This window comes from Bos mutus, chromosome X, assembly GCF_027580195.1.
Source record: "Bos mutus isolate GX-2022 chromosome X, NWIPB_WYAK_1.1, whole genome shotgun sequence".
In the NCBI taxonomy this organism is placed as follows: domain Eukaryota; kingdom Metazoa; phylum Chordata; class Mammalia; order Artiodactyla; family Bovidae; genus Bos; species Bos mutus.
Genome location: NC_091646.1, coordinates 70,215,819 through 70,228,749, shown reverse-complemented (window position 1 = coordinate 70,228,749; position 12,931 = coordinate 70,215,819). Strand labels below are relative to the sequence as shown.

The following is a 12,931-nucleotide window of genomic DNA, read 5'->3' as shown; positions in this document are numbered from 1 at the left end:
GGACGTTCAGAAACCACTGGTTGGTAATAGAAATTGAAAAAATGGGGTAGGTGAGAGAGGTATAGCAATTTATCTTACAAATCAGAAGCTTAAAAAATGTATATTCTCTTTGGCCTCCCAATTCCATATCTAGGGAGTTATTCCATGGGAATAATAAAATAACCTTCATCAAGATGTTTGTACAAGGATGTTCATCACAGCATTGTTTCTAATAGTGGAATAATTGAAGACAGGTTAAATGTTCTAGTGAGAGACTGTGAAATAAATCATGTTACAGCCACACAGTGGAATACCACACAGCTGTTAAAATGATGCTATCGATGTATGTTTATTGACATGGAAAGATGTTCATTATAAACGTTAGTGAAAAAGCAGATTCCTGAAGAGTATATAGAGCATTCCAATTTTGTAAATTAAAAAAAAAATGTTTAAGCATCAAAGTAAACGGCATAGAAAAAAATTTGGAAGGTCATATACCGAAAGATTATCTCTGGGTAGTAGAGTTATTGGTGATTTTTTTCTTTTTTTTCTGCTGTATATTCTAATTTTTTTAAACCAGTAAACGTGCATTACTTGTGTGATTTTTTTTAAGTAAAATTAAGAATAAACAAACAAACAAAAATAAAGAGCACTCTGGCAGAAATGTGAAGAAATTAATTGGGGAGAGCAAGACTGGAAGAAGACTGATGGCAGTGGTGCAGGCCAGAGATCTCGAAGAATGAAGCCAGAGCAGGCAGAGTAGGGCTGGAAAGATGGAGATAAAGGTGAGATATATTGAAGAGGTAGAATCTTTAGGACTGTTGACTAATTGGATATGTAGATGAGTGAGGCTATAAGTGGTCGACAAACCTACGAGGCTTATCAGAGCATTTATGGTCACGTAAGCTAGCAGTGTGTTGTTCAGGTGTAGGGGAGTTTCATTCAGATTCTTGCGTATATGAAGTTGGCAAGTTGATGTTTTAGAATAGGATCATTTTTCTCTCAGGTACCCGTAGAATAGTCCAGAGCCATCATTTTAGTGGCCAGGGGAGGTGAGATGGGCTGATCCCTTGGTGGCACTGAGAACGGGACTGGTCAGCTAGAGGATGGTGTCCGAGCTTGAGAGATGACATGTTTCTTTTCTCAGTTATGGGAGCTATGAGGAGCCTGATCCCAAGTCGAACACCCAAGACACAAGCTTCAGCAGCATCGGTGGGTATGAGGTATCAGAGGAGGAAGAAGATGAGGAGGAAGAGCAACGCTCTGGGCCGAGCGTACTAAGCCAGGTCCAGCTGTCAGAGGACGAGGAGGACAGTGAGGATTTCCACTCCATTGCTGGGGACAGTGACTTGGACTCTGATGAATGAGGCTTCCTTTCGGCCTCCTTGGTCCGCCTTCCCTGTTCTCCAGCCTAGGTGGCTCACCTTTCCCCCATTTGTTTATATTTATTTGTTACAGTGTCTGATCCTGAAAATACCAAATTAATTAATACTGTAGCTTTTTAAAAAATAATAAGTAAATGATAATAAATTAACTCTTCTGATTTTTCTGGGGCAGTGCCACCCTTTGATTTAAAACCAGGCAACCCCCTTTCCCCACCACTAACAAAAAGAGAGCACTCTCCTCCTTCTGCAGTACTCTCCTTAACTCTATTAATTGCTTTTGGTATCATTTTGTTCCTGGGGAAGGAAGAGAAATTATGAAATAGCTAATAACTTTATGTCCTCTTGATGTATTAGAAAATTTCCAAGCATGATATCACCTCAGTTTTCTAATTTGCAGGCTGTAACCATTGACAGCCCCCTGTTGGGACAGAGAATTGCGTTCTGGTGGACTCTGTGCCACACTAAAACCATAAACCTAATGGACAAACTGAACTGCCCATTATTTATTATTTATTTGATTATACAATGCCTTGTTCCTAAGTGGATTGGAGGCAAATAAATTATAAATCTTTGAAACAGCATATTTGTCAGAAATGATATGTCGCCATGTAAATGTGTTCTGTCCTTCCCCCACCCCCAGGGGAAATGGTAGGGAAATGGTAAGTTCTTTAGGGCAAAGACTGTGTCTTCTGTTTCTTTTCATGCTTAGGATATGGTTCTGTGCAGAATAGGTACTCAGTAAATGTTCCTAGAATCATAAAATCCTCAACAGATTTGTTATTAAGCATCTGCTCCATGATAAGCGTTCTATCAGCTCCTTGGGATGCAAAATTAAATAAGACACATTCCTTTTATTGAAAGATCTCACCATTAAGTTGGGGGAGGGGGAGGGAAATTCAAAACATGTTAATAAATCATTACAGTACTGTAAGATAAGTGCAATTAAGCTAGGTATAAAACATAGGAGAAAATAGAGGAGCAGTCATGTCTGAAAAAGTCAGGGAAGTCTTCTTAGACATACTTTTTAAGCTGACTGTTGAAGAATCAGTAGGAGCTTGCCAGATGGAAAAGTCTAGGCAGAGTGTCACATGAAATGAAAAGGCCAAACTCCAGAAATGGCAAATAGCAGAGTGTGTTCCTTGTTTGTTTGTTTGTTTGTTTGTACCTGCCTTGTTCCAGAAAGGATTTAAGGTGGTTTATGTTCCAGTCCCTCCATGCTGGAATGGCTCTAGGTGAGACTGAAAGATGGACAGGAGGCATATCATCAAGAGCTTTGAATTGATGCTAATGAATGTGAATTTTATATTAATTAGAAATGAAATGTGCTAGTGGAGTGATAAAATATGATTTGTGTTTTAGAAATTCTCAGTATATTGAATGAAGAAATAAATTGAAGAGTCATGTGTAACAAGTGTGATCCCATTTTTGTAAATGATAAAACCACATGTATATATTTATATGTGTTTACATATACTTGTATATGCAAAGGAAAAAGTCTGAAAGGATTTACACAAAATGATTGACAGTGATAACCTCTAGGCAATGAGATTGGAAGGGAAGGGGCTATATGTTTATTTGTATACTGGGTTGGGCACTGTGCTTTTATTTCTGTATTTGAATTTTTATAAGAACATATTATTTTTGTAATAAAAATTAAAAAAAAAATTCCAGTGGTAGTGTGGAGAATGGTTTGGAGGGTGGCAAATATAGTTGAACTAGGACTGTGGCATTAGGATAGGGAGGAAGGGGGTGAATTTGAGAGAGATTTAGGGGACAGATCAACAGGACTTGGTGACCAGTTGGCATTTGGGAGTGGAGAAGGAAAAATGGAAGATGACTTCCAGAATTTTGGTTTAGGAGATTGGATGGGTACATGGTATTCATTCATTCATTCAGCATTTATTGAGCCACCGGGCTTCCCAGGTGGCGCTAGTGATAAAGAGCCTGCCTGTCAATGCAGGAGACATAAGAAACCCACAGGTTTGGTCCCTGGATCAGGAAGATCCCCAGGAGGAGGACATGGCAATCCACTCCAGTATTCTTGCCTGGAGAATCCCATGGGCAGAGGAGCTTGGCAGGCTACAGTCCATGGGGTTGCAAAGAGTCTGGCACAACTGAGCCACTGAGCACACACGAAGGTCACAGAGAGCTCTGTAGGCAAAAGAATCTGGACTTAATCCTAAAGGCAGTAAGAATCTATTGAAGGATTTGGATAATTTTAGCAGCAGTTTGGGCTATGGACTATAGAATAGGACTGGATATGGTTGTGAGTCATTTAAGCAAAGTACGAGTCAGTTGTTCTTATGCAAGAACAGGCAAAGATTTGAGAGAATTGAGGGGAGGTAAAATCTACAGGTGATTAAATGTGAGGGATATTTCAGTTAATTAGTGAAGAAACATTGATTGAGCCTAGTGAGTACCAGGCATTATTGTTGGTGCTCTGAATATAGCAGTGAATAAAACATACCCCCTTCCCTCATAGAGTTCAGGATCTAGTGGGAGAGGAAGACAGATAAGTGAATGAGAGTGAGAGAAGTACTCTGAAGACAAAGTGATATGAGAGGGTTTGGGGTGAGGGTTCTAATTTAATGGTCAAGGAAGACCTTGCTGAGTAGCTGTCATTGGTATGTAAATAAGCATGTGTTGCTGTGATAAAATATTTTTTAAAAGTCTGAAAAAGGAAGCAATGAAAGAACCAAGAAAGTTACTTTGAAAGACTGGCCAGAAGTATGAGGAAACCAGGATACACTGTTTTTGTTGTTGTTCAGTTGCTAAGGTGTGTCCAGCTCTTTGTGACCTAATGGACTGCAGCACACCAGGCTTCCCTGTCCTTCGCTATCTCCCAGAGTTTGCTCAAACTCATGTCCATTGAGTCAGTAATGTCATCCAACCATCTCATCCTCTGTCTCCCCCTTACTTGCAGAAAGGTCAATCAAATAAAGACTGAAATTTGTCATTTGAACTTGGCAGTTGGTGAGCCTTGTGAAAATAGTTTCCTTGTAATGGTGGGTACAAAAACCAGATGGCAGGTGGGTTGAAGAACTCAATGTGAAGAAGTAGAAACAGAGCTTGGTTTGATTAAATAATTGTTGTCATTCACTTTGCCAGCTTCTGTACAGAGAGCTCTTACCTGATTTCATTTGATCCTGAACCATCTGAGATAGGTGTTACTATTCCTGTTTTACTAATGGGGAAACTGGACTGGAGAAGGGTCACCTTTAAGACCAGAAAGATGAGTATTGGATAGAGAAGCAGCTAAGAAGGAAACCATACCTCTGGGCATTTGTAGACCCTGGTAAGAAGTTTTGTCTATATCCTGAAAGTAGTGGGAAATTTTTCAGTGGGACTAGAATTGAGCTTGAAAAGGTGACCTCAGGATTGTGTTTCCAAAACATGAGCTCCATATCAGTGTAAAAATAGCCAATCTTTTCCTATTGGTAGTTTAGTTAAGCTTCTTTGGCAACTCCAGGGTTTTAGGAATTATGTTGCAAATATTTGCTGAATATAATAATCTAATATTCCCCCCTGACTTTGAAGATAAATCACTGATGTGCTTCAGGAACACTGATTCCTAGGCCCCAGTTCAACCTTCTTGAGTCACAATGCCTAGGGAAGATTGGTGGTCTGTATATTTTACAGATACCCCAAGTGATTCTTTTCTTTCCAAGTGATTTTTCCCCCACACCACGTGGCTTGAGAGATCTTAGTTCTCTGTCATTGAGTCGCTAAGTCATGTACGACTTTTTGTGACCCCAGGGACTGTAGCATGCCAGGGTTCTCTGTCTTTCACTATCTCCCAGTTTGCTCAAACTCATGTCCATTATGTTGGAGATGCCATCCAACCATCTCATACTCTCTGTCGCCCCCTTCTCCTGCCTTCAATCTTTCCTAGTATCAGGGTCTTTTCCATAAGTCAGCTCTTTGCATCAGGTGGCCAAAGTATTGGAGCTTCAGCTTCAGCATCAGTCCTTCCAGTGAATATTCAGGACTGATTTCCTTTAGGACTGACTGATTTGATCTCCTTGCAATCCAAGGGACAAACTCTCAAGAGTCTTCTCCAACACCACAGTTTAAAAGCATCAGTTCTTCAGTGCTCAGCTTTCTTTATGGTCCAACTCTCCCATCCATACATGACAGCTGGAGAAACCATACCTTTGACTAGATGGACCTTTGTCAGCAAAGTGAAGTCTCTGCTTTTTAATACGTTGCTAGGTTTGTCATAGCTTTTCTTCTGGGGAGCAAGTGTCTTTCAATTTTGTGACTTGGATCCCAAGAAAACAAAATCTGCCACTGTTTCCACTTTATCCCCATCTATTTGCCATGAACTGATGGGACCAGATGCCATGTTCTTAGTTTTCTGAATGTTCAGTTTTAAGCCAGCTTTTTCACTTTCCTCTTTTACCTTCAACAAGAGGCTCTTTAGTTCTTCTTTACTTTCTGCCATTAGAGTGATGTCGTCTGTATATCTGAGGTTGTTGATATTTCTCCCGGCAGTCTTCATTCCATCTAGTGATTCATCCAGCCCAGCATTTCGCATGATGAACTCTGCATATAAGTTAAATAAGCAGCAACATTCCCAAATTAATGCTATCCTCTGTATCAGCTGTTTTTAAAACAAGTGTTACATCAATGGAAATAGGGGTTGCTTATTGTAAATTTAAATTCCTGGGCTTGAAATGTGCATTTTTAATATGCATACCTATAATTCTGATGCACATAGTCCTTGTAACAGTATTCACAATGATCCTTTGGTAAACATAAGCGCTTTAGAAAAAATAGAGAATTGCAAATTTTTAATTATCAGGATATTGGAGAAGTGAATGGCAAACCACTTCAGTATTCTTGCCTTGAGAACCCCATGAACAGTATGAAAAGGCAAAAAGATAGGATACTGAGAGATGAACTCCCCAGGTCGGTAGGTACCCAGTATGCTACTGGAGATCAGTGGAGAAATAACTTCAGAAAGAATGAATGGACGGAGCCAAGGCAAAAACAACACCAAGTTGTGGATGTGACTGGTGATGGAAGCAAGGTCCGATGCTGTAAAGAGCAATATTGCATAGGAACCTGGAATGTCAGGTCCACGAATCAAGGCAAATTGGAAGTGGTCAAACAGGAGATGGCAAGAGTAAAAGTCGACATTTTAGGAATCAGCAAACTAAAATGGACTGGAATGGGTGAATTTAACTCAGATTACCATTATGTCTACTACTGTGGGCAAGAAACCCTTAGAAGAAATGGAGTAGCCTTCATAGTCAACAAGAGAGTCGGAAATGCAGTACTTAGATGCAGTCTCAAAAACAACAAAATGATCTCTTTGTTTCCAAGGCAAACCATTCAATATCATGATAATCCAAGTTTATTCCCTGACCAGTACTGCTGAAGAAGCTGAAGTTGAACGGTTCTATGAAGACCTTCAAGACCTTTTAGAATTAATACCCAAAAACGATGTTCTTTACATTATAGGGAACTGGAATGCAAAAGTAGGAAGTTAAGAAACACCTGGAGTAACAGGCAAATTTGGCCTTAGAGTACAGAATGAAGCAGAGCAAAGGCTAATAGAGTTTTGCCAAGAGAACGCACTGGTCACAGCAAACACCCTCTTCCAGCAACACAAGAGAAGACCCTACACATGGACATTACCATATGGTCAATACCGAAATCAGACTGATTATATTCTTTGCAGCCAAAGATGGAGAAACTATACAGTCAGCAAAAACAAGACCAGGAGCTGACTATGGCTCAGATCACGAATTCCTTATTGCCAAATTCGGACTTAAATTGAAGAAAGTAGGGAAATAGACCATTCAGGTATGACCTAAATCAAATCCCTTACAATTACAGAGTGGAAGTGACAAATAGATTTAAGGGACTAGATGTGATAGACAGTGCCTGATGAAATATGGATGGAGGTTTGTGACATTGTAGAGGAGACAGGGATCAAGACCATCCCCAAGAAAAAGAAATGCGAAAAAGCAAAATGGCTGTCTGAGGAGGCCTTAGAAATATCTGTGAAAAGAAGAGAAGCAAAAAGCAAAGGAGAAAAGGAAAGATATACCCATTTGAATGCAGAGTTCCAAGAACTCTTGGAGAGATAAGAAAGCCTTCCTCAGTGATCAGTGCAAGAAATAGAGGAAAACAATAGAATGGGAAAGAATAGAGATCACTTCTAGAAAATTGGAGATACCAAGGGAATATTTCATGCAAAGATGGGCACAATAAAGGAAAGAAATGATATGAACCTAACAGAAGTAGAAGATATTAAGAAGAGGTGGCCAGAATACACAGAACTATACAAAAAAGATCTTCATGACCCAGATGATCACAATGGTGTGATCACTTACCTAGAGCCAGACATCCTGGAATGTAAAGTCAAGTGGGCCCTTAGGAAGCGTGTCTATGAACAAAGCTAGTGGAGGTAATGGAATTCCAGTTGAGCTATTTCAAATCTTAAAAGATGATGCTGTGAAAGTGCTGCACTCAATATGCCAGCAAATTTGGAAAACTCAGCAGTGGCCACAGGACTGGAAAAGGTCAGTTTTCATTCCAATCCCAAAGAAAGGCAATGCCAAAGAATACTCAAACTTCCACACAATTGCACTCATCTCACACACCAGTAAAGTAATGCTGAAAATTCTCCAAGCCAGGCTTCAACAATACGTGAACCATGAACTTCCTGATATTCAAGCTGGATTTAGAAAAGGCAGAGGAACCAGAGATCAAATTGCCAATATCCATTGGATCATCGAAAAAGCATAAGAATTCCAGAAAAACATCTATTTCTGCTTTATGGACTATGCCAAAGCCTTTGACTGTGTGGATCACAATAAACCGTGGAAAATTCTGAAAGAGATGGGAATACCAGACCACCTGACCTGCCTCTTGAGAAACCTATATGCAGGTCAGGAAGCAAGAGTTAGAACTGGACATGGAACAACAGACTGGTTCCAAATAGGAAAAGGAGTACATCGAGGCTGTATATTGTCACCCTGCTTATTTAACTTATATGCAGAGTCCATCATGAGAAACACTGGGCTGGATGAGGTACAAGCTGGAATCAAGATTGCCAGGAGAAATATCAATAACCTCAGATATGCAGATGACACCACCCTTATAGCAGAAAGTGAAGAAGAACTAAAGAGCCTCCTGATGAAAGTGAAAGAAGAGAGTGAAAAAGTTGGCTTAAAACTCAACATTCAGAAAACTAAGATCATGGCATCCAGCCCCATCACTTCATGGCAAATAGATGGGGAAAAAATGGAAACAGTGACAGACTTTATTTTGGGGGCCTTCAAAATCACTGCAGATGGTAACTGCAGCCATGAAATTAAAAGACGCTTGCTCCCTGGATGAAAAGTTACGACCAACCTAGATAGCATATTAAAAAACAGAGACAAAAAAAAAAAAAGGCAGAGACATTACTTTGCCAGCAAAGGTGCATCCAGTCAAGGCTGTGGTTTTTCCAGTAGTCATGTATGCATGTGAGAGTTGGACTATAAAGAAAGCTGAGTACCGAAGAATTGATGGTTTTAAACTGTGGTATTGGAGAAGACTCTTGAGAATCCCTTGGACTGCGAGGAGATCCAACCAGTCCATCCTAAAGGAAATCAGTCCTGAATATTCATTGGAAGGACTGATGTTGAAGCTGAAACTCCAATACTTTGGCCACCTGATGCGAAGAGCTGACTAATTTAAAAAGACCCTGATGCTGGGAAAGACTGAAGGCAGGAGGAGAAGGGGACGACAGAGGATGAGATGGTTCAATGGCATCACCGACATGATGGACATGAGTTTGAGTAGGCTGCGAGAGTTGGTGATGGACAGGGAGGCCTGTTGTGCCGTAGTCCATAGGGTTGCAAAGAGTTGGACATGACTGAATGACTGAACTGAACTAAACTGAACTAAACTGAATTATCAGGTACATAGTATTACAAATTTGCTTTTTGGTTCATAATAACTTAATAGTCAAGGTTTTTTAAAAATAGTAAATTACCCTTAATGGTATGCATTCAATCTATCATTTATAAACGTCATGCATAAAGTGACAGTTTATATTACATATAAACTATAAATTCTGCAAGTTGGTTTAAATAGATGTGAGACTTTCAAAATCATTTCTTTAAAATTTTGCCTGTATAGGTTTGGATTTTCCACATTTGGGGATCTCGAAGTACTGTATTTTTCCATCAACTCTATATTACAGCTTTTAAATATCCATTCATCCTGATTTATAGAACAGAAATGTACGATTATATCCTGTCCTTGTGACTCTGTCACTTACATAGTACAAATAAGACCTTGTATCAACCAAACTTTTGACTCAGTTATCTTTAAAAGTGGTCAAATAACAGAATAAGCAGAATTAAATCACATTTTAGTAGGCAGAGGGTATGTCATATTAATGATTGCAAAACTACTCACTTTTTGCATGCTTCCTTCTTTTGAAATCAAGAATACTTTAAAGGGAGGAAATGGTTATGTGGGAAACCTGGGAGCAAATAAATGCTCAAAACTGGAGAAATAGTTAAATACTTAGAAAGGAAAAAGAATTTGTCAATGAGAAGTGAAGATTGGTTGGGTGCCAGATACATTTTGCTTCAGTTTTGACAACTGTATCTGGAGAAAGTATATTAGAAACTTTATTTTAGACAACTCACTTCCTAAATTTCTTTATGCCAAATTATGACAGTCTGCCTATCTTTGAAAATAACATCAGTTTAGTGCTGGGCACATATGACCCTGAAGACAAGAGTTTAAACCAGTCTTTTTGTTTCTTTGTTTCTTCCTCAAATATAGTGGGAGTTAAGATAAGCTTTTATTTGGAAAACTCAGCAGTGGCCACAGGACTGGAAAAGGTCAGTTTTCATTCCAATCCCAAAGAAAGGCAATGCCAAAGAATGCTCAAACTTCCACACAATTGCACTCATCTCACACACCAGTAAAGTAATGCTGAAAATTCTCCAAGCCAGGCTTCAACAATATGTGAACCATGAACTTCCTGATGTTCAAGCTGGATTTAGAAAAGGCAGAGGAACCAGAGATCAAATTGCCAACATCCATTGGATCATCGCAAAAGCATGAGAATTCCAGAAAAACATCTATTTCTGCTTTATGGACTATGCCAAAGCCTTTGACTGTGTGGATCACAATAAACTGTGGAAAATTCTGAAAGAGGTGGGAATACCAGACCACCTGACCTGCCTCTTAAGAAACCTATATGCAGGTCAGGAAGCAAGTTAGAACTGGATATGGAACAACAGACTGGTTCCAAATAGGAAAAGGAGTACATCAAGGCTGTATATTGTCGCCCTGCTTATTTAACTTATATGCAGAGTCCATCATGAGAAACACTGGGCTGGATGAGGTACAAGCTGGAATCAAGATTGCCAGGAGAAATATCAATAACCTCAGATATGCAGATGACACCACCCTTATGGCAGAAAGTGAAGAGGAACTAAAAAGCCTGTTGATGAAAGTGAAAGTGGAGAGTGAAAAAGTTGGCTTAAAGCTCAACATTCAGAAAACGAAGATCATGGCATCTGGTCCCATCACTTCATGGGAAATAGATGGGGAAACAGTGGAAACAGTGTCAGACTTTATTTTGGGGGGCTCCAAAATCACTGCAAATGGTGATTGCAGCCATGAAATTAAAAGACACTTACTCCTTGGAAGGAAAGTTACGACCAACCTAGAAAGCATATTGAAAAGCAGAGACATTACTTTGCCAACAAAGGTCCGTCTAGTCAAGGCTGTGGTTTTTCCAGTGGTCATGTATGGATGTGAGAGTTGGACTGTGAAGAAAGCTGAACACCGAAGAATTGATGCTTTTGAACTGTGGTGTTGGAGAAGACTCTTGAGAGTCCCTTGGACTGCAAGGAGACCCACCAGTCCATCCTAAAGGAGATCAGTCTTGGGTGTTCATTGGAAGGACTAATGCTGAAGCTGAAACTCCAGTACTTTGGCCACCTCATGCGAAGAGTTGACTCATTGGAAAAGACCCTGATGCTGGGGGGGATTGGGGGCAGGAGGAGAAGGGGACAACAGAGGATGAGATGGCTGGATGGCATCACCGACTTGATGGACATGAGTTTGAGTGAACTCCGGGAGTTCGTGATGGACAGGGAGGCCTGGCGTGCTCTGATTCGTGGGGTCGCAGAGAGTCGGACACGACTGAGCAACTGAACTGAACTAAGATAAACTTTTATTAGTAAACAAAGGTTCTAGATTTTGGGAGGGGTGTGTGAGGTAACTCCTAGGTATGTAGTGGTGAAGCTCACCAGTCTAGAAGGAGAATTTTTTTTTAAAGCCTCCCAGGTGGGCTTCCCTGGTTGCTCAGTGGTAAAGAATCCGCCTGCCAATGCAGGAGACATGGGTTTGATCCTGGGTCAGGAATATCTCCTGGAGAAGGAAATGGCAACCCACTCCAGTATTCTTGCCTGGAAAATCCCGTGGACAGAGGAGCCTGGCAGGCTACAGTCCATGGGATCACAAAGAGTTGGACATCACTTAATCAAAAAAACAAGTGATAGGGAGACTTGTTCCAACCCCCTGCCCCATCCTTCTCTAATCCCTGATTTAGATAATTTGATAAAGCTTTCCCAATATTACTGATACATTACAAAAATTCCTAGGCCTCAATATGTAAACTTAAAACTACAATTATGTAAAGTTTAAAAATAAAAAATTAAAAAAAAAAAACTAATTGATTTCTTATCAGTAAGGAATTTTCAGCCTTTTTCCGTTGTTCTCTATCAAACAATGGTTAAAACAATGGATCTTACCCAGTTTTTGGAGTATGGACAATTTTGAAAATAGGGTAAAAACTGAATTTTCCCTCCACAAAAAATATGACTACGCATAAAGTTTTTTTATTTAAAGAATTTTTAAAGTTTTATATTGGAATATGTTAACAGTGTTGTGTTAGTTTCAGGTGTGCAACATAGTGATCCAGTTATACATATATATGTATCCTTTTTCAAATTCTTTTCCCATTTAGGTTATTACAGAATATTGAGCAGAGTTCACTGCGCTGTACTATAGGTTCTTGTCAGTTATTTTAAATATAGCAGTGTGTGCGTAAGTTTTGTGTATAATATCAGGTGCTTCTTAGACTCCTGGTTAAGAAACTAAAAAGAGGTGTAGTCTGAGATTTCATGTAATTTACTCTCCAAAAGTATCTAAGTTGCAAATCATGAGCTAGTTATAGGCTGGATAGCCAATTTACAATAGAAAAATTGGGGCAATGCATTTTCATTCTCTTAAGGGAAATTTACGTGTCATTTCACTTCCTGCAACTTTCTAATTGCCAGCTGTAACTCCAGATTCCAGTAGAATTTCTTTGTGGACTACAAGGAAGAAAAAAAAATTCAACAAAATCCCACATTTCAGATCCAAGTGTCTTAGAAATAGTGTTTGTAGTGGTTTGAAATACAGTCTTTTTTTTGTGTGTGTGTGGCTTCCACAGCTTACTAGCAATTAAGTAACATTCAGTTTCCTAAGGTTGTGGTGATAGTTAAATGAGATAGTGCTGATGAAGTGCTCAGCACAGTGCCTGGCACATGGTTCAC

At 39.6% G+C, this 12,931-nt stretch overlaps 1 protein-coding gene across 9 annotated transcripts in view; it reads left to right on the top strand.

Moving 5' to 3' along the window:
• The window catches only part of TAF1 (TATA-box binding protein associated factor 1), a 114,360-nt gene that overhangs the window by 68,630 nt on the left and 32,799 nt on the right, over positions 1-12,931 (top strand). For 3 of the 9 annotated variants that reach the window (XM_070366121.1, XM_070366122.1, XM_070366120.1), the window contains exon 39: positions 1,127-3,007. The exons of 3 other annotated variants lie outside the window; for them this stretch is intronic. In XM_070366121.1, the coding sequence (XP_070222222.1) occupies positions 1,127-1,346 (220 nt within the window). In that variant the 3' untranslated portion in view covers positions 1,347-3,007. Of the gene's footprint in view, positions 1-1,126; positions 3,008-10,160; positions 11,381-12,931 lie in introns of those variants that run through there. 3 more of the 9 variants (XM_070366124.1, XM_070366132.1, XM_070366126.1) reach the window with 2 other exon arrangements.